At 38.6% G+C, this 22,373-nt stretch overlaps 1 protein-coding gene and 1 long non-coding RNA gene across 2 annotated transcripts in view; one reads left to right on the top strand and one right to left on the bottom strand.

Annotated features, from left to right (window-relative positions):
• LOC139715321 (ribosome quality control complex subunit NEMF-like) overlaps window positions 1-22,373 on the top strand; it is a 50,009-nt gene that overhangs the window by 1,567 nt on the left and 26,069 nt on the right. Inside the window, exons 2-9 of the mRNA XM_071626898.1 lie at window positions 31-99; window positions 561-789; window positions 4,634-4,779; window positions 5,518-5,585; window positions 6,243-6,332; window positions 20,053-20,123; window positions 20,483-20,553; window positions 21,750-21,825. Coding sequence (XP_071482999.1) covers window positions 31-99; window positions 561-789; window positions 4,634-4,779; window positions 5,518-5,585; window positions 6,243-6,332; window positions 20,053-20,123; window positions 20,483-20,553; window positions 21,750-21,825 — 820 coding nt within the window. The remainder of the gene's footprint in view (window positions 1-30; window positions 100-560; window positions 790-4,633; window positions 4,780-5,517; window positions 5,586-6,242; window positions 6,333-20,052; window positions 20,124-20,482; window positions 20,554-21,749; window positions 21,826-22,373) is intronic.
• On the bottom strand, window positions 10,056-13,511 carry LOC139715023 (uncharacterized). The gene is made up of 3 exons (XR_011709786.1): window positions 13,213-13,511; window positions 11,571-11,708; window positions 10,056-10,984 (listed from the first exon to the last, which is right to left on the bottom strand). It is a non-coding gene; the product is annotated as an uncharacterized lncRNA (long non-coding RNA).

Raw genomic sequence — 22,373 nt, forward strand, 5'->3', positions numbered from 1 at the left:
TGTTTTCTTTGCCATTCCTTGAAATGCCAGATTGCTTGGACTGCGTGTGCTCAATGTGTATGATGTCAACAACAAGACCTACCTGATCAGACTAGGAGGGTGAGTACCAGTAACTAGTAGAAAGGGCAGTCACCCACATTGAATACCACCAGGTTTCAGGAAATTTGTGGAAAATATTGTAGAAGTAAAGGTTATTATCTAGGACCCTGTCTTATAAAACTTGTGATGGAAATCAATCAATCACAAATCTCTTGAAAGCTGCAATCAATCGCAACCTGTGATTGATTGATTGCAGTTCTCTGTCTTTATTTCAATCATAACTTTTTTATAAGATGGATTTGCATTCAATCGTAAAGTTGCCATTGATTTGAATCAATCACAAGTCTTTATAAGATGGGGCCCTACATCTTGAGATCATTTGAACCTTATGGAACAGAAGATTATAAAAATGCATATTTTTTTGGTGGTTTACTATGTTAGAAGACGTTTGAGAAAATGCCTGCAATATTTGATGGAAGCCAAGTAAATGGTGTGAGAAATTTCATTTTATGTTTCATCAGGACTGATCAGAAGGTTGTCTTGCTCTTTGAATCGGGCACACACATCCACACCACCTCCTTTGACTGGCCCAAGAGCAACATGCCCTCCAACTTTGCCATGAAGCTGAGGAAGCATCTTAAAGGACGTCGCCTGGTTGAAATCAAACAGCTTGGCGTTGACCGCATCATTGACCTCCAGTTTGGTTCAGACGAAGCAGCATATCATGTCATTGTGGAGCTCTACGACAGAGTAAGGAGTTTGTTTCTTTTTGGTTGTGTTTTTTTGCCCCCCCCCCCCCACACACACACACACATATGGTTATAAGAATTCAAATCTGGAGTATCAAGATATCACACTGAGGTATGGAAGCTAGTTGTTGACATAGCAACTGTGAGAGGATCAGACTGTGATATTCTGTTTGTATTGTAACTAACTGCCCATGGAAATTGGCCAATGTTAAATATTGGTACTGTACACAGTATACAAATATACTTGGCCTTGAGAGTTTCTTGTCAAAACTGTGGGCAGAGGTGACTCCAAACTAGTACTATTCACTGAGGGGTGGAGGGGCGCAGCCCCGAAGTGAATAGTACTAGTTTGGAGTCACCGAGGCCCATAGTTTTAACAAGAAACTCGAAACTAGGCAAAGTATATTTGTTTTATATTTTGGATCAAAAATTTGAATAAAAAGTGAAAATCATTACAGTATACAGGCTCAACTGCACTGCGGCGGCAGCGCAGCGCCTGCAATACGCAACTGTGCGAGAGATCGGAAATTGAAAAACGTAGTAGCCGTGGCACCGCCAGAGTTGGCCGTCGCATGTATCCAAGCGCTCGTATGGCCGCTGCAAACCTGAACACTAGAATTCGGGACGGGACGCGGACGAGTACACTTGATTGTAAAGAAGGGTGATTGTGACATCATTTTGCAAATAGTATACTATTTGCAAAATGTCGTCATAAAAGTGATGTCATTTTGCTAATAGTACTTCATGGAGTGTCAAACACACCAACACTCTAAAATAGTTCAAAATACCTATAAGGCCAAGTAAAAAAAGAAAGTAGTTTCTCGTCCGGGTTTTTTGAGCAAGGCGATGAGGGAGGTCCTTACTATTTGATATCTTACTATTTTTTTTCGAGGATTGTCAAAATGAAAGTAATATGTGTTTCTCGTCCGGTAATTCTGAGAAAGGTAACGAGAGAGGGCTTTACTATTTTCTATATCCAATTCATGAAATGAAATATCACTCTGGTAGCTGTGTTATGAGAGACCAGGTCCCAAGTGTATGTCTTGCCTGCACTCAGCGCATTTTCAAACAAATAGATATAATATGTACCATACTTGAAATGAAACTTCATGCATGCAGAAATACATTTGCTTTTTCTTTCCACTACAGATGTCAAGGGAAAATGACCATCTTAATACTGGTATTTAGTGTTGTAATGGCATTTCTGATACCAGTGTACTTGCAATTCTGATGTATTGTGCTATTAATTGAAACAGGTATAAAATATTATATCAACAAATGTACGACTGAAATAAATTCCATGATATTCAAAACACTGCTTTATTTATCATTGGTGTTTGTGACTTTTTGTGTCCACACAGCTGGTATGTATCTCAAGCATCTCTTCACAGCACACTTGTAGCACATTCAACTGGAAACTGGCTGGTACATTTGCAGATGGATGTCAAAATGACTGATATGGCATTATAGCATTAAACATTTAAAGATGTTTCTTCATGTTCTAAAAAGACATTTGATAATCACTCATCATTTGGATGATGAATGATTGTATCACACTACAGGTGATGTATGACTCACGGCCGTGTCCGTGAATTTACATCGTAAAGAAAAGTATCCCGCAGAAATACGAGACAAACCAGAATCCATGGAAAAGTTATTTATTTTGTAGATACACCCATTTAATAATTCTACATTTGCTGGGAAAGCGCATTCATTTTCTCTTCAAAATAGAACAATACATCGCCGTCAGATGCAACGTTACAGAGCAAAGTGTTAGGGCCTCTACACATTCGAATGTGTTCATGCGTGCGTGCAGACAGCTGACAGACCAGGGGGATGGGGATCCCGACAGCTACAGACACGCATACGCGGCCGGCACGGCCACTGCACTGGCACCGTACCTTCCGACACTGCACACACATGCACATAGTCACAATGACATGAAAATTTATACATACAAACTCAATACAATCCTCACAAGCATTTGCACAGTACAATTCATCCGCTTAAAATATGAGAAACGGGGAAACAATGCGCGAAATATGCGTGGAATATCAGCGATTGTTCGCAAAAAATGTTGCCGCTATCGCGTTCACGACGTACCGAGTGCGCTGTACATCACACACAGCCCAGGGCCCGCGTGCCCATCCAACTACAGTTCGACTGCTTTGTGGGTCATTCCTTCTTGCCGAGCTCGCAGTGTGAAATGCATGTGCATGCGTAGTTACATACGCACTACATAAGCTACAGCTGTACTCCATCCAGCTAAGTAGAGGACGCAAGGCGTAATTAGAAATGAGACATCACGATTGGTAGGTGAATTTTCGATTTTGTTTTTTCGGCGGCCGAAAAAATAGTAAATATCAAAAAAGCTGATGCGGCAACTGAAAATCCATGCGGGCGGGGAGCGGGCTGGGAGGAGAATTATGAATTTCTTGGTATTTTCAGCGCCATTTTGAAAATAGTAAATAGTAAAAAAATCGATGCGGCGGCCAAAATCGATGCGCGCGAGGACGAGAAACTGGTTTCTTTTTTTACTTGGCCTAATCACGTGAAGCTCTTTTAACCAATCAATGGAAGACAAATTTTTGATCCAACATATAATACACAATAATACAGTTTAGTAGGCCTAAGCCTTGGTGTGCCTCCTGTGATGCATGCACTTCTTCCTGAAAATGAGTTAATGATATCAATATCTCTGTTCATTGCTGTACTCCTCGATCCCAAAATTGTCAGCAAGACCCGATTCGCAAAAATTAGACCGGCTAAATATACGATATACACAGTGTTTGCAACTCGAGAATGTGAAGTTGACAACTCTTCATGCTTTTTTTCATGAGTGGTTGATAATCAGTCATTCAATGTGCTTGTCATAGCTTGACAAACAGAGATATTTTTAATGGGATATGATATCTTCGTTCATTCATTTTGAATCACTTTCTTGTAGTGAAATCTTCTTGTATTCTTACATCATTGCATTGCATAAAAGTGTCAATTTGTTGCTCTTTTAACTCTTTGTCTGCCACAGTGTAAACCCACTGTACTGGTGTGCTACATTATTCTGAGTCTTTCAATGCATAAGCACTTTCGGAAAACATTCTGTTTTTTAAAGCTATATAGCTTTATTCATTCATTCATTTATTCATTCATTCGTTCATTCATTCATTCATTCATTCATTCATTCATTCATTCATTCATTCATTCATTCATTCATTCATTCTCATTCATTTTCATTCATTTATATAGAAACATTCATGATAGAAATGCAGAACAGTAAAGTTGTGAAAAAATTGAAAGCTTTGCTGTGATGTACCTTTTATGACAAAGCTTTGGTTATGATGCTTTCAACATACTGCGGAATATGAGCATTTCAACAAAATTTTAACAAAATATGCAAAGTTAGCAAGCCTTTGACGTAGTCAGAAGTGTGAAAGTGGCACACAAAGAGTTAGAGCTAAAATTACACTTCTAAGAGACTGACAATTCCCCAGCACAAGTGTATGCACATCATCACCAAACAAACTGCTCAAATATGCAATGTATATAATTTTGATAACTGGTAATCCATATGAGGTGCAACGAGTGAAAAGGGTACTCGCCATTTTAAGTACGCTGATTTAAGGCAGAGTTTGAATTAAGGTAGTACAGCTTGTAGTTATGACTGTCATCCTTCAGGTTTTCCAGATCAGAAGCAAGTTTGGTTTTGTTGTTGTTGTTGTTGTTGTTGTTGTTGTTGTTGTTTTGTGTGTGTGTGTGTGTGTGTGTGTTTGTGTGTCGATTACAGTATTTTCCACGCAGTCGATTTGATTGATTAAATCACGTTTGACTCTTATCACTTTTGACAGGGTAACATTGCCCTGACTGATCATGAGTACACTATTTTGACACTGTTGAGGACCCGAAAGGACAGTGAGGATGTTCGATTTGCTGTCCGGGAGCGATACCCCACTGATGCAGCTCGTCAGCCACCAGCCATTCCACCAATAGAAAGGTTAGCTGATCTCAATCAGATTTCAAAACAAAAAATCGCAGAGCAATTGTAGTCACCCTCTCCATCAAGCCATCCACATGTCTATGAAATTTGTATGAAAAGGACTTTGAAATGAGGTTAACTTTTTATCAAGTATTACCTCAAGCTTCGTACTGGTATAGCAATGACAAATAAATATTTAATTTTGTATTCCACTTACTTTCTTTGAATGATACTTCTAATTCCAGATTCCAGATATTATTAAAGTGTCTCATTTCGTGAATGAAAGTTACACTCTCATTATGAATGTTCCCCACTAAATTTTGTTTTTACCATCTGGAGCTGTCCTGTAATGTGACAGTAATCCTGAATTTGCTTGAGAAGGCCCATTGATGTTTTGGAATGAGTACTATTGTCTTCATTGAAAAATACACTTCTACATGCCATGTTATGTTCCTGTTCATTCACTCTAAATTTTCCACCTAGCCATTGAAGTTCTGTGAAGTTCTTCGCTTTTTTCCTTTTGATTAGCAAACTTTTGATATAGCAAACTTGGATAAAATGTATCTAGTTTCTTTCTGTCATTGTTCTGGTGTGTCTAAAGAAATTCCTTCAAAGGTTCCTGGAGTTATCACAAAGCTAAAATTTAAAGTTTTGACCCTAGAAATAAGACATCAAGTCCTATTATTAGACTGCTCATTGTGAAGTGCTGTAAATCCATGGATTGATTTTTCTTCTTCTCTTTCTATGTTAACTCAGAGTTCAAGAAATATTAGCTGGTGGTAAACCAGAGGACAACATTCGAAAGCTTCTCAATCCTCATTTCAGTAAGTTGTCCTTTATCTGATATGCCTTTAGGCAATCCTGTGAGTAAAATTTCTCTTAGATTCCTATTGATGAATTGATTGTTTACCTCTAATAATAATCTTACCCACTAAATTGATAGATTACTTGATGTTTACATGGTTCGATGCTTGATTGATATGTTTCACATTTTCAACAAAGTATCTTAGGAATGAAGAGCGATTATATAGATAAGACAGCAATCTACAAGAATGGAACGAAGTTCTATGATTGTAGAATAAAATGCATATCAATGTTAAAGTGCAGTTGTGTTGCAAAATATGTTATTCAATGTCAATGTCTGCTTGCAGTTGTGCAAATGTTCAGACTTGGTGTCATGATGTTAACTATGTGTTTCTGATTTGCATGAAATAATGCTGACTTTGCATGAAGTTACACAAATGAGGATTTTAAACTGTTACACCTCTATACTAATCATCTCTCCCAGAGGATAGTTTACCACTTCAGGGCTTATATGTGTCCAAAAAAAAAAAAGAAAAAAGAAAAGATATTCTGAATTTTTGATGTAGATTATTTCTAAGTATTAATGGCAGATTTGTGGTATTTGACTCTGCTATAACTATGTATGGTTATACTCTGATCACATTCCAGTCATTTGTCTCTATATCTCAATGCTCCAGTTTATGGACCAGCCCTGATAGATCATTGTTTGCTCAGCCAGAACTTCCCATCAAATGCAAGCAGAAAGAATGGATTTGACATTGATCAAGGTATTCCTCCTCTCAAGAGAGTCTGTCACGTCCAATAGAATAGTTGTTGGTCGAGAATCTTAAGTATTTGATTGGCTCTGTGCTGAACTAATATCCTTTTCTTATCCAACAAATGATATGGCTGCAGGGCATTCTGCCAACCAAATTTTTACCATAAGCATTGATAAAGATGATGTGATTTTATTTACTGAGGGTAGCCCCTTCACTGCTCTTCCATTATAAATGCTCTGCCATTATTGTTTATCCTTGCTTGGTCAGGTACCCATTTTCACAATTGGGTTAAAAGAAGGTCAGAGTAGTCATAGAGCATCTTGTCTAAGGATGAAAGCACTCATCTTACCGGGTATTTGAATTCTAGATTTCCTGTTTAAGAGCCTCATCTGCTCTGCCACTGCAGTCCCATTCTACAGTGTTTTGTGCATGAAACTAATTTAAAGGGACTGGGGATGAGTGTTCGGTTGTGCAAAACATGCGAAAGAGAAGGTGTTTTGGGTATAAAATGAAAGGTAGATATGTAACTTAACATGTGTGAAAATATCTTGGAAATCGGAATCTTCTCAAATGTTTTAAAAAGCGAAAAACAAAACATACTTTTCTGGGAAAAGACCCTTCGATACGATGGCGATACGTATTTGAATTGCGGAATACTGCTTGTTGACTGCGAACATCAAGCCAACTTACAGCGAAATCAAGCCAACATGCCGAGTGAGCTGCGGATTGTGGCTAGCTCTACGGCTGGCTGTGCCTATGGGCGCGGCGAGCGCTGGCCGCACTTCACTTGCCATAACTCGCATCATACACAATGTCCAGTGCTAGTGCTTCTGAGCTCGAGCTGCTGTACGATCTTGCGTGTTTTCATTTGATGAGAGCGCTAACCTAAAATCAAAGGACTCCTCCTTTTCTGATTCACATGTCCTTCTTCCAAGATATTATGAGAGCTAGTTCTATCGTCGGAAGACTCGGTAGGCTACGTATCCTAAAAGCCATCAAGCTCCATTTATTACAAGATTCTTCGTTGAGAAGTACCGAAAGCGGGATAGGTGAATGCGGTACAGTAATACGTAGACCGAACAGACGCCGGGCGGGCTATATGTCTAGCGACTGGGCTGTGCGTGTACGTACGTAGAAACTTTTCCGGGTAAGGACGGACACAGCCGGCCCAGCGCTAGGTACCATGTACGCAGTAACTGCCGTGCTTCGCACGGCGTCTGGTCGGGCTACGTAGAAAAAAAAATCAACGAAATCTCAATTTACAATAATTTACAATTCATGTAATTATTACATGAAACACAAACGGGTTGTGTTATTACATGTACATGCAATTCAATGCAATCTTCATGGCAAACCCATTTTTTTTTTTCTTCAAAGATTTGAAACACAAGTACCGAGTAGGCCAGAGAATTCGAAGTATCCGGTACAATGTTATATCTAAACTTGCATTGGAACTAACCAATAGTTCATTTTTATTACCGGTACAACTTGTCATGTATTCGTAATTTCATGTGACTTTAATAGTTGTAACATTTATTGTGGATGATTTTCTTCACAATTGACACATGCACATACTAGGTTAGAAAGTTGGTCATTGGTATGGCTTAGGCCTACCTATTTTCTGTATAAATAGGGTTAATTGGAATTATTTCACAGATACACACAAAAATGTTGGGAATCGGATCATTTTCAGTCTTCTAGACTGAATAATGTGACACCTGTAATAGTCTAATAACCAATCCAACAATTTCTGAGGCTATCTTATACATTTTCTTATTTATCATACACATTGTACAATGCAACCATGCATGACGCAATGTCTTTTTCACCTATACAAGGAGAAAATCAAGACACAAGAAATAATCTGTTCAAGTCAATTATTTCCACATAGGTCAACAACATTCACTCAGTTTTTATCTAGAACCCTGATTAGGTTTCTATCATCCAAACACATTTTTTTTCTCATTGGTAAATTGATGCTTAACAATTAGGCCTGTATACACAGGTAATATCTTGTTCTGATATTTCAGTGAATTTAAATCTAACACATTACTTATGTAGGGCTAAGGTTCACTTAGCTCTCTAGCACTCATCACACTAAAAGCAAACTAGGGCAACACACATGTGTTACTTGGAAGGAGTCCCCTGGCTAACTAACTTGTAGCCAGTTTATTCTTCACATAATTTGGCATGAGTTTACATGTAAATGTGGGTTGTTACATAAATATGCATACACAAAATCAACATAACAAAACATGCAAATAAAGAAACAAAGGTTAAAACTAAATATTCATAATTATATGTAAATGATGTGTAGGCTTGGGTGATTTAGGCATGATTTCAGTATTACAGGGAACAATGGGTGAGAAGTGAAAGAGTGGAAAATGTCATTGGATATGTGGTGTGTCTGTGATAAAATTGTAGGTGGGGTGTGTGGATGCATGTGGATGTGAATACCGGTACTACTGTATGTGTGGGTTGACGTATTTATGTGTAGAGGGGTGGTACCTGTAATAACAGAAGGGGGGATACACTTATAATAAATGGTTCAAAATAAATCCTTACACTTACGTTATACTATCATGCATAAATACAAATTTCATGTGCACATATAAATTGCATGTGTACATGGGACCTACATTAGAAGTTGTGTGTACCAGGGTACACTGACCTTACATTTTCTTTTATCTTTGCATGTATATTTGCATTTGGTGTTGCATCATGAGCACAGGTTCTAATTGCAAATGTGCTACATGTATTTAGAAACTGCTCTCACAGTAATGTGATGTGATATACAATGTAGAGATAACAAATCTGTGCTGGCTACTTGCATGTAGGCCTATATCTTTTAAATATAAAATGTCATAATAGAAATAGTTGTAAAGCAAAGATTGCCAATTGACACAGGTAAGGTAATCATTTGCAGAAAAAAAAAGAAAAAAGAAACTGCTCAGCATTCTGTCATTAGTCAATTTTGGCATCTACACATTATACTCCTATCATATTGGAACAATTATGATAATAATACTATAACATGTAAATTAAAAGAACCTTACATATGCAACCACTTTCAAATAACTTGCACATTTGCAGGGAAAAAATATTGAAGTGAAAGTCCAAGAATCAATGTCACAGGGTTAATGACTTCAAGTACAAAGAACACTATACTATTTCAGTGTGGAGACCTTCTACATATTGCATTGTCAAAACACAATCGGTTTAGGGTTTGAGCATATACAATTATATCAGTAGAACATCATGTAGGGACCTACCAAAATGTATATTACAATGTATTTTTATATCTATGTGAATGAAAACTGAACATCTTGTTTGAAGCACTTCCAACACATTTGTTTATCAAAATTCATACTTTTTTTTTTGGCCACAAAATATAGATGCAATGAATATTACAAGGGCACAAACTCCATTAACCACAAAAATATTGTCCTCATAATAATGTGATTTGATAGAGTTATCACAAAATTTTGTGCTGAAAAAGTGTCTTCCAAAATGCTGATGGACAATGCTACTGTGTAGGACCTGCTGTGCCACTTGAATGTAACACATGGCATGATATCAGTGATCACAAAAATAATGAGGATAATAATCATTATGAAGATGATGATAGTAATAAAAAATTAGCAACAACAACAATAGTAGTAGTAATAATAATAATAATAATAACAATTAGAGCAATAATGAAATGTGTGAAAGGCCCTTCAGTGATGTACACTGTTGTGCATGACAGCCCTGCTTAAGTTCACTTTAAAACACTGATGCAATATTTTATCGTAACGGAGTAATTGTAGTTTTTCACCACTGAAACACCTGGGAAACACAGGGGGAAAAAAGACCAAATGAAAAAAAAAAGGACAAAACACTTTGTGCCTGGATATTGCAGCCCTTTCAGTTTCCAGTAACAGTTTAACGCACATGCAGTTTAGGAGTTTACAGGATTTATTTTCCCTACTAGCTACATGGGGCAAGAACAAATTTTCCAGGCAATCAATTCACTGTTTCATTCTGATTCACACATTTGAGTACTAACATGTTTGTTGTTACCTCACAGGAAAGACAGAAATAGAGAGTTCAGAGATATAAATGTAGTGTCATATCAGTTATCACTGCCATCACATGAATGTAGTCTATGATTGGAATTGATGTTATTCATGTTCAATGTGCATTTATCAGAATCCCCAACAATCCTGGTACAAAGGTGCAGCTTTTTCATTACTAACATGTCTTTTGCTATAATACACAATGAAGGCATAAATTGACAGTAGGCCTACAGGAAGAACTGGTGTCAGAGCTATTATCATTGCCATCACTTGGATGCACTCAACATAATTATGATATTGAAGTCATCCAAGTTCAGTTTTCAAACATTTGCCAGCCACAAAGAAGAACATGAGAGGGGATGTCACTGGCTTCATGGAGCTAAGTAGTTGGGAGGGCTGGTTCTGATTGATGAGAGGGGATGTCACTGGATTCACTGAGCTTGGTGGCAGAGAGGGCTGGTTTCCACTGGCGAGATGGATGTCACAGGTCTCACCGAGCTGCGTAGCCTAGAAGAGGCAGTCTTATTTGGCGAGAGGGGGTGTCACTGGCTTCAACAACCTGGATATCTGTGATGGCACTTGGATGTGATGCTAGCTGTTCCACTGCAATAGAGGCCAACAAGCACATTCTATTGATCTCTCATCTAATGACTGAATGTTGGTAATAAAGTAACTACTACACATTTACAATGAAAAATTATTTTACTACTCATATAGACTCAATTAACTATTCAGTAATACACATAGTAAATATTCTCTTTAAAGACTATCATTCAAGCAATGACAAGTTTAGTATTGATGAAAGCAATTATGTTATATGCTGAAAGTCCAATGAAAATAGCTCACTTTATTTATGATATTTACATAAAAATTCCCTAATATGCATGCCAAAGGGACGTCTTCATCATCTACTGTAAAAGTGGAAATTTCTTGCGGTGTTGGTTGAAATTTTCACGCATTTCGCGTAAGCCGAAACTAGCGCAAAAATAAAAGCATGCGAATATTTTTGCTCCGCATTTGTTCAAGTAGTTGATGTCTTGATTCCGCGGAACTATAAACATGCGAAACTCTTCTTACCCCACCGACCGCAAAAAATTAGTCGCGCTAAAATATCCACTTTTACAGTAACCTGTTATCTCCTTACATCTGCCCAGGCTCTGATAAAATCAATATCTGTCAGCACTCTCACCAGGTTTTGATCCACTTCAATTTGACCCAAGTCCTTTCCTCAGAGTAGCATTTTCCTCCACAACTAATTGGAGAAGGCAACGGCATTCATGAACTTGTCCTTTTTCCATTTCACAGGGGCATCTGGACTGGAGTTCATCTGTATATCAGACACAATGAAAGGCATTAACACTGACTTACAATTAGGATAGTCCCGTTAGTTCTTCACCAATCTGTAAATTTAGTCACAGAACTTGCTATCCCATGTATTTCAGTGTAGAGTCTACCAGGTAGCTTTATCTTGTAGTGCTCACATACATGCAACAGAGAAAATGTTAGAAATAGACTGTCTACTGTAGAACTTAAATAGTAAAAAGGAAAATAAGACCTACAGAGACCCTAGCCAAATTTTTGATGAGTTGACACTGCACATGACGTCGGGATGACCTCAGCCTCTCATTGTGCATCTGGGTAATTCTGTGAAGTTGGGGCACGAAGTGTGACATTTTAGCATAACTCAATACTAATTATGCTATACATGTATTGTTTATAGGCTTTGCAGTTGTATTGAGACCATACATTTTCCTGGAAATTTTGTGCCATTCTGACTCAATTTTGATGAAATTATTAAAACGATATGTAATGGTGTCCTGTAGCATCGTGACGTGTCCATGTAGCATCGTGATAGTAAACATTTGGTCCTAAAAGACAAATTAAGGCAATTAGCTTGACCAAAATTTGATATAATATGCATAATTACTAGATTAGTCAGATAGCTAAATATCTTAACTCTCCTTTCCACAGTTTTACACAAAAAAGGACACCGCATAGCATCGTGATACATTTTGTAATTTTCTTTTAAAATTGAAACTCTGTACAGGAAATTTGAGATATTTAGCTATCTTATTCATACCTTGTAAATATGCATATTGCATCAAATTTTGGTCAAGCTCATTGCCATAATTTGTCTCTTAGGACCAAATTTTAAAATATCACGATGCTACGTGGACACGTCACGATGCTACAGGACACAGTGTTACACATTGTTTAATAACTTCATTAAAATTGAGTCTGAATGGCACAAAATTTCCAGGAAAATGTGTGGCCTCAATGCAAATGTAAAGCCTACAAACAATAAATGTATAGCATAATTGATATTGAGTTATGCTGACATGTATTTTTTCAATATCACGATGCTACATACATGGACACTGCCCCAACTTCATGGAATTACCCATCTACAAAGTAGGCCCTATTTATTTATATGTTGTGTATACAACCTCACATCGGGCCTATGATGTCTTTCAATCCAGCCACATGCAAGGGATTTGGGGGTCTGTATAATTCCACATACAATCATATAGTAGGCCTATATGTGGCTGCAATGTACAAACTATGTAACTTGTAACCCTAAAAGTAATGATCAAGACAACCATAATCTTATTAACCACTACCACAGCTTTGGGTTTAAAAAAAAAAATGTTATAAGTTAAATTACAGCAAGAATAAGAACAGCATCGTTTGAGAACACAGAGTTATCTAACAATTTATTGATGTTTTGTGTACTAAATATCAACATTAACTTTCATTTGCAGGTTCAAAACAGTTGTTGGATCTAGGTGTATGAAAATAGTACCAGGTAATTAAAGTTAGTTTGTACAAACCTTTTGTACCGATGGAAGGGCTGGTCTCAATGGGCAAGAGGGGATGTCACTGGCTTCATCAAGCTGGGAGGGCTGGTCTCGACTGATGAGAGGGGACATCACTGGCTTCACCAAGCCGGGTATAGGCTAGCTGGTCGAAACTGACGAGAGGGAATGTCACTGGCTTCATCAAGCTGGTTAGCTAGGAGGGCTGGTCTCAATTGATGAGAGGGGATGTCACTGGCTTCACCGAGCTGGGTAGCTGGTCAAAACTGACGAGAGGGAATTTCACTGGCTTCATCAAGCTGGGTAGCTGGGAGGGCTGGTCTCACCGGTGACCAGAGGGGCTGTCACTGGCTTCACTGAGCTGCCTAGTCAGGATATATAACACAGTGCTTATATAGCGCATATCACTACCGTGGTGTCTCTATGCGCTTTAAGGAGAGGGATGAAGTAGAAAGAAGAAATGCAGTGTACAATATGTGTACCATAAATGCAGAACCAAACTCATTCATAATACTTTTTGAACAGAAATGTCTTGAGAGCAATTTTAAACTTTAACACTGTGGGAGCTTCTTTTATATAACACGGAACAGCGTTCCACAGTGTGGGAGCAGCATGGGCAAAAGATCGCTCACCATAAAACTTTGTTGTGATAATAGGACATTGGAGAAAATTTTTCTGAGTTGATCTTAAATTACGAGAGGGAGCGTACCTGACCAAGAACTTACTGAGATATTCTGGTGCCATTGAATGGCGGCACTGATAAGTCAGTAACAGTATCTTGAAAACTATACGTGACTGAACAGGAAGCCAATGGAGCTGTTTCAAAATGGGGGTTATGTGAGAATTCTTCTTTGTGCGGGTGATCAATCTTGCAGCTGCATTATGAATTGCCTGGAGTTTATGTAACTGTGAGTCAGAGATATTATACAACAAACTGTTACAATAGTCTAAATGACATATAACAAAAGCCTGAACAAGCTTCTTAGTGGTCTTAACATCCAAAAACTGACGAACTTTTCCAAGCTTATATAAAGCGAAGGATGCTGATTTACATTTCTCTGAAACAAATTTGTCCATGACCATATTCTGATCGAATATCACACCAAGGTTTTTGGCTGTTTTACCAGGTACAATGGAAGTACTGTCAATCTTTATAGCAGGAAGTTCCATTCTTCTGCGAAATCGAGATGTAAGGTGTAAGATCTCAGTTTTTTCATCATTCAGTTTAAGACCATTTTGGATTGACCATAGTTTAATCTCTCTGATACAACATTCTACTCGAGAGATTGCATCCTGCATGTTACAAGGTTGAAATGAAATGTATATCTGAGTGTCATCAGCATAACACATCCCTGACATTCGGTTGGACATGATAATATCGTGTAAAGGAGAAGAATACATGGTAAACAACACTGGGCCAACCACAGAGCCCTGGGGGACACCGATATCTAATACATGAGCAGAGGATTCTAACTTCTCTATTACAACTGTCTGCCTTCTCTGCTTCAAGTATGATTCAAACCATTTATAAGCAAGAGATGTGATACCATACTTGTGTTGCAGCCTGTGCAGTAAAACATCATGCCTGATGGTGTCGAATGCCGATGAAAAATCAAGCAGAACAAGTATGGTTTCATTGCCATGGTCTAGAGAAAGATTAATATCATTTGACACTTTGAGTAATGCTGTTTCACAACTGTGGAATGGTCTGTACGCAGACTGCAGGGGTGAGTGTAAATTGCTATCAGAAAGATAATGCTGAATCTGCCGAACTGCAGCTCTCTCTATAATCTTTCCAAGAAATGAAAGATTAGCAACTGGTAGAATTGCCGTTCAAAATTTGTCCAGTAGTGTCAGTGATAACTCCCAAGCACTCTGATAATAACATGAATGAGAATAATCTGCAGTTACCAGCAAGGAATAGCAAAGAGTTGGATGGTCCTTGAATGCGATGCTGGCTGTTGCCCTACAAAAGATACCCACAATAATATCTGACAGACCTTTCTCAACAACTAGCACCTACTGTGCTACAAAGCATACACCATTAACCACTACACTATAGAGACTGAGTGAACTGCGCTACAATGCATATACGCCATTAGCCACTTATGTATGTACGCACAATAGATACACTTCAATCAACATTTTTGCAATGCCATGTGTACCGGAGACAATAACAAGGTACCTTACCAAACATGTGAATTCACGTTTTTGGTCCGATCATAGCTGCGATGACAACATATACACAGTTGAGTCTCCACAAAGTATTTTGTAAAAACCGAGAGTTACCAGATTCGCTGACACTTTCATTCATTCAGTGTCGTTTCGTAAAATTGGATTTCTCGCCTATCGCCAATTTGTAACAAACGTCAGTTCTGATGAGTGTCGTAACTTTCTTATTTCGACATTTTGAGACCCATAATTTGACATGAAGGTAGAATAGGGCAACATAATCCAGAATACGGTAAAATAGGAATTCGCGTATTTACATGCAAAACACAAATAGCGTGCCATTTCTTACTGTGAACAGCGATTTATGTGTAATAGAGAAGCACATTTCAAAAAGGAGAAATGTTGACCCAAATTTGGGATGTCATTCATAGGCAAAAAAATTTCCAGTTATGGTAACTATACACAGCCCAGTTGCTGTACGTAGGTACATAGCGACAGGATTCGCACAGCGTACTTACAGCATCTACCACTCCTAGTCCGAGGCCCTTTTTCTCTGCCATTATAGCTGTAGCCCGACCAGACGCTGTAAGTACACTGTGCGAATCCTGTCGCTACGTACCTACGTACAGCGACTGGGCTGTGTATAGTTACCATAACTGGAAATTTTTTTGCCTATGAATGACATCCCAAATTTGGCTCAACATTTCTCCTTTTTGAAATGTGCTTCTCTATTAATTACACATAAATCGCTGTTCACATTAAGAAATGGCACGCTAATAAAGTGTTTTGCATGTAGATACGCGAATTCCTATTTTACCGTATTCTGGATTATGTTGCCCTATTCTACTTTCATGTCATTAAATTATGGGTCTCAAAATGCATAGGTCTAGGATACCTACTGTACCTCAATCGCATTCTGAATACACCTTTTTGTGAATCTGCATGTAGCCTTTCTCCACATATGTGAGTAAAATCTCAGGCAAACTCTGATAGGCCTATATCTTTTAGTTTAATAGAAAAATGTTAGGGTGTGGCATAGGACACCCAACAAAATTACTATCTAGGCCTACTATCAGTATTACTAAATAGTAGGCCTATAGTGTGTGTAGATCCTCTAAGACCAGGCGTCCACTAGGGCGCGGACAAGACGCGGACAAGCCCCGGAATGCAAATTTGGTATTCCGCACTCCTTCGGGAACCTGTCCGCACGTTCCTGAACGTGTCCGCTCACTGTCCTAAACATGTCCGGGCGTTTCCGCACCTCCGGGAGAGAGAAAAATTTCCGCGTCCAAATTTTGATCGAGACCAAAATTTGGACGCGGAAATGAACTTCCTGACACATTCGGCGACTTGTCCTGACGATGTCCTGAGGATGTCCCGCTTGTCCGGAACCCTTCCGCTCCTTCCGCACACGCTCCGGAAAGAATCCCGCGGTGTGGGGAAGCTTCCCGAATGAAAGCGGAAGACACCAGGAATGTTTTAGGACAGCGCGGAGCCGATGCGGATCTAAATATGCAAGTGTCCGGAACTGATGCGGAAATTTTGTGATCCAGACACGAAAATGTCGACACTTTCCGCGAGCGTCATGCCAATGAAACGCAAAATGAGCAAGAAGGGAGGCGAGGCCCCCATGCAAATATCCCCATTACAGGCACACCTTTCGTCTAGTGATGAAGAACAGGTAAATCTAAGGAATTTAGAAGGCAAAGAATAAGGTAGTAGAGACTGTGCCAAAAGCAATCATAAAGAAGTGAAATCAGCCCCCTAACTTCCTCGTAAGTTTGTTTTGATTTGATCTTTTCAGAAATTATTTTTCATCTGAGTGACTTTCCTGGTTCCTATTACTTACTATAGTACATTTTCCTTTATGTTGTTTTCGTATTTTATTTGCAAACAAACTAGGTTGTCTCATGTGACAGCCCAGCTGAAAAATCACAAAAGTAGGTGGAAGTACACTCAGAAAAAAAAAAGCATAGAATTTTTGGCTAAATGTTAATGTATTATATAAACATGAACAAGTTGTTATTCATACGTAAATGCTTTCTGATGATACAACATATTAGAACAAAAGACAAATTCATCACACTAAGAAGCATGAATTCAATTGCAAAGATATACCTGTGGTCTCATAACAATGTAATATCTTTGAAGCCCAGAATAACAATGAAAGCTAAAGATGATGGAGGACAATGAAGAATTTTCTGTCACTTCAAAATTCAAGCGAAATGAGAGAAAAAGCAATAAATCATGAACTCGAAAAAGTGTTAAATTTCTGTCTTTCTTTTGTTTTGTTTTTTGCTGAGTGTATAAATTTAAGTACACATTAAGCATCACAAATCATTTCAGAAATATTCTTTACCTGAATGATTTTCGTAGTTGTTATTACCTAATAATTTTTCTTCTCTTTTTGTTTTAGTTGCAAATAAACTCGATTGTCCAATTTGACAGCCCAGCTGAACCCCCCCCCCCCCAAAAAAAAGTAAATCAAAGTAGGTTAAAAATATTTCCCCATTTTTACACTTCATTGACAATAGGCTAGTAAGCTCTAAGCATGAAAAAAAAAATTCTCGGACTTGAAAATGTTCAAAAGTGATCAAAATAAGAGAGGGTTAGAGATGCACAAGGGTAAAAATCAGAGAAAGAAAAACAAATTTAATGAGTAGGATCATTTTGGCATGCTCTACAGAAGTATCAGACAAAACATGTACATACTTCACGATGGATAAAGCACAGGTTAAAAAAAGGGAATAAAGAATATAATATTATATATATATATATATATATATATATATATATATATATATATATATATATATATATATATATATATATAAGTTCATGCTGTATTAACACCAACGGTTTATTTCTTGTGAAGAAATAAAGCCTGAACTTTGTTGCAGTTTTGTTACTTATCTTTTTATCTTGCCCACACGTGGACTACCTTATCAACATGATTATGTATATATATATATATATATACATATATATATATATATATATATATATATATATATATATGTATGGTTCAAACGGTTTGCGAATATCATCCATGTGACTGTAGGCAGAGGAAAAATTGTTCTCCCAGATGAGACAAATAAAAAAAAAAAAATGAGTCGTCAGCCGACATGCAGACAATCCTATTCTTGGACTTTTGGTGGTCACATTTATCAAATAATATTGACCAATCATATTAATATAATATCATCAATGACGGCTAGCAGTCAAATGAGGAAAAGTCAAAGTCAGCGCCAAATTTATTCCTGGTATTGTCCGCAGTTTGTCCGCATGCCTAACTTGTGTTGTCCGGAAGGCATCCTGATTGTCCGCGTTCATTCCTGGTGTAATCCTAGATGTTTCCGCGCTACCCGGCTACGATTAGCATATTCCGAGGTATTTCGCGCTCTTCCGGAGTGATTCCTAGGAATGTCCGCAGTCAGTCCGCGGACAGTCCGCGGACAGTCCGCGGACAGTCCGCGGAATGTCCCAGGACAAGCCGATTCACAAAGTTATTCCGCGTCTGTCGCGGACAGGATGCCGAAATAACAAAATTTGCTTCCGCAACCCTTCCGGGGCTTGTCCGCGCCCAAGTGGACGTCCGCCCTAAGTGACATCTCTATCAATTAATGTTACACTAACACTAACACTGTAACAGTATAGGTCCTATTCACACTGAACTAGTATGACTATGACTCATGAGGTCTTCCGAGTTTCACAAATTTATTACCGATCCAGCCGAAGTGAAATGACATCTCTGTCGTTCAGCCCCTTATCTTCTAGTGTCTTGAGGGGAATTGGGACTCTACATTTTATTTTTCTGTCACCATCTCCATACTCTGTCACTGGTTTTCATGGTCTTCCTCTTCTTGGAGACAGATCTCTCGCTCTCCTCCTGCGGCTCCATTGTTAGTGTGGATGGAGTGGTACGGTAAGTAGGCTATACGCAGCCAGCAGAGTTCAAGCGGACCCGTGCCAGCTAGCTGCCGGGCGGATCCCGGGAGCGTGCACCGATAACGCTCGCTAGCCAGTGAACAGGCACCCGGGTTTCGCCTCGCAATCGCGGCGATATCTTGGGCTTGCTTTTCGCCGAGGAGAAGGCAATACATTAACGCTGTGCCAAAATCGGACAAAAGAGGGAGGCAAAAACAACACTTGAACGGAGAGCCTCTAAGCCGACCCCCCGTGATTTTGACAAGCGTTACATGTAACGCTCTTCAAAAAATCATAGATATCTTCATAATGCCGTATTTTTCATCGATTCTCTTTCATTGCTTAGTCCTTTCATAGGCATTGGTCCTTGTTTTTGCCTGTTTCACTTCATGAAATAGCACTTTTGCATTTTGGGTTCCAACACTCCTCCCCAGTCCCTTTAAGGAAGACGAATTATGTGCAGTTATTGTGAAAGAATGACATGAAGGAAAAAAAGGGACTGAATAAAATCCCAGGTTATGTCATTTTCTCACTCATGTAAGCTGTTAAAAGAGTAAGAATGACATGTGCATTATTTTAGCACGTGAAAACTATTTGAGAGCAATAGACCTAATGATTGTGTTCCTTGTATGTTGTGTTGTACCGAAGTGTAGGTGTAGTGTAATCAAGCTTGAGACCTCAAGTACACCATCATAGTTTTCCCCCTCTCCCTCTCTCCCTCTCACCCTCGATCACTCTTGTTTTTCTCTATTTCAGATATGCCTAGGATCATGGCTGCATTAGAAGATGGTGTAAACTACATGGAAAAATCTGGCTCAATATGCAAAGTGAGTTTTGTAGTGATGTAACCAATCATGGCAAATGTTGATCCTCATGTATGGGCAGCTGTGAGAGAGTGTACCAGTATGGGATGATCTCATCGAGTGTTGGGCGGATGTTGCTGCAGGAATTATCATTTTGTCATCGTTGAATTGACACTTCTGAATTTAGCTGTTCATCATTCACTGGAGAAAGCTAGGATGGAAGTGGTTATTTTCATTATTTTCCCATATTTGCTGTATGAAGATTTGTAGAAGACTTGTTCTTTCACTGTTTGCAAGGAATTTGTGACAAGGAAAAAAAAAATCTTTCCATGCACTCTGTTGTCGTTATATGCTTTTATTGTTATTTGCCCTTCTTGGTGCAGGGTTACATTATCCAGAAGCGAGAAAAGAAGCCCAAAGCCTCTGAGGATGCCCCAGATGCAGAACTGCTAACGTGAGTCTTGGGATGATGTTCTATTATGTGACCAAAAGTATGTAGAATTCTTGCTTCTATTGTAGCCAAAGTTGTACTCTGCTGTCATCGTTCAATTGGGACTTTGATAATCTGTCCACACTGCTCTAGTTGGACAACAATATCATGACAGCACTTCTCATCTGAGCATTTGCACATTGTATTTTGGTGTAAACGATAGCGTTCAATGCAGTCCCATGTCATACTTGCCAACATTTCGAAATCCTGAAGAGGTAGATTTCGCGAGGGGGGGGAGGGTGTGGGAGGGGGGTGTCCCCCCTCCCGCGGTGTGGACTTTTTTTGTTTTTCAATATCAAAATACGAGAATTGGTGCATGCTTTTTAACCTTTTTAAAGGGTTCTTGGTATTGATTAAAGAACATATAATCCATGTAAATCTATGAACTATTTTGTAGACTATGCATATAAAAATAAAATCAGACATACTGGTAAAAAATTTTTGTAGGCTAAGCATATGTGAAAAAGTAATCAAACATATTGTTATCACAAGTTAGATATGAAAATACATGTACACGGCAGGCTGGGATCATGCCACGCCGTATGCCGCATCGGCCGCACCACGCACACGTGAACTACCAAAACATTACTATTATGCGTGGTTCTAGCTACAGGTACACGTGTACAGTAAGTCTTGCACGCACGTAGATATGATAGAGACGTTGCACTGCAGTGTGCACATCATGTGTGCATATTAGAAGGCTGAATACGGCGTTTTTGAGGAACGAGTTCCTTGAAATTATTATTAGTATTCTAATTACTAGGTTATTTCAGGGAATCGACGCACAATGAAGGGAAAATATGACTTCCATTTCATTTTATGGTAGGTTTGCTACAAAATCGGTAGATCAGAAGAGAAAATCGGTAGCCGGTCAAAACCTCTAAAAAGCGGTAGTCTACCGCCCAAAGCGGTAGAGTTGGCAAGTATGCCATGTATAGAACTTTGTGTAGTATACGAATCAGCACCTAATTAAGTTTGTGGACAATTGCTTTGTCTGGACACTGGTCTTTCCCCTTCATTATTTCAGATAAAAGACAGAAGCATGATATACATGTACACACACACATTGCAAATAAGATTCAAGTCATCTACAATGATGATAATTCAAGTGAAGTACTGTCATACATGATAATTCTTTTTTGTTGTTCAACTTTAATTAGGTATTCAGAATTCCACCCCTTCCTATTCAAGCAGCATGAATCACAACCGTACAAGGAGTTTGACACCTTCGACCAGGTAAGGCAGAATGTTCTAACTTTCCTATAAGCATTCCCATGTATACCAGTACTCATAATCAATCATCCCCGAGTAATCTGATTTTATTTACTGATTCGATGTTCTCTGTTTGTGGAAGTCTTATTTAGAATTTAAAGGGAGGCCACATACCATATGAAAGAATTAATTTTGCCTAATTAACTTGGCTTCATCAACAATGTTTATATTCAATGCCAAAGAGCATATGGTGCACAGAATATGATAAAGTAACATGATGATGATAGTGTTTTTAAGCTTAAGTATAACAATACTTTGTTGTATCACATGTGCACAGAGCACACACACACACACACACCTACACTCTCACACACACACAAATACGTACAGACAGTTACCACAAAGGAATGGTGGATTCAACCAATCATTGAAGTTGCAGTGAAACTCTACTCCATGTTTTAGCTGACATTTAATTGATAGAATAAAACACATGCTTGAAGTATGGTGCATTTGGTTTACAGGAATAATAAATGGGCAGTGTGATATCCAGACTCAGTCATAGCTAGTAGAGT

Source organism: Diadema antillarum, unplaced genomic scaffold (genome assembly GCF_040938485.1).
Source record: "Diadema antillarum isolate AM-2024a unplaced genomic scaffold, OU_Dant_1.0 scf00000046, whole genome shotgun sequence".
NCBI lineage: Eukaryota > Metazoa > Echinodermata > Echinoidea > Diadematoida > Diadematidae > Diadema > Diadema antillarum.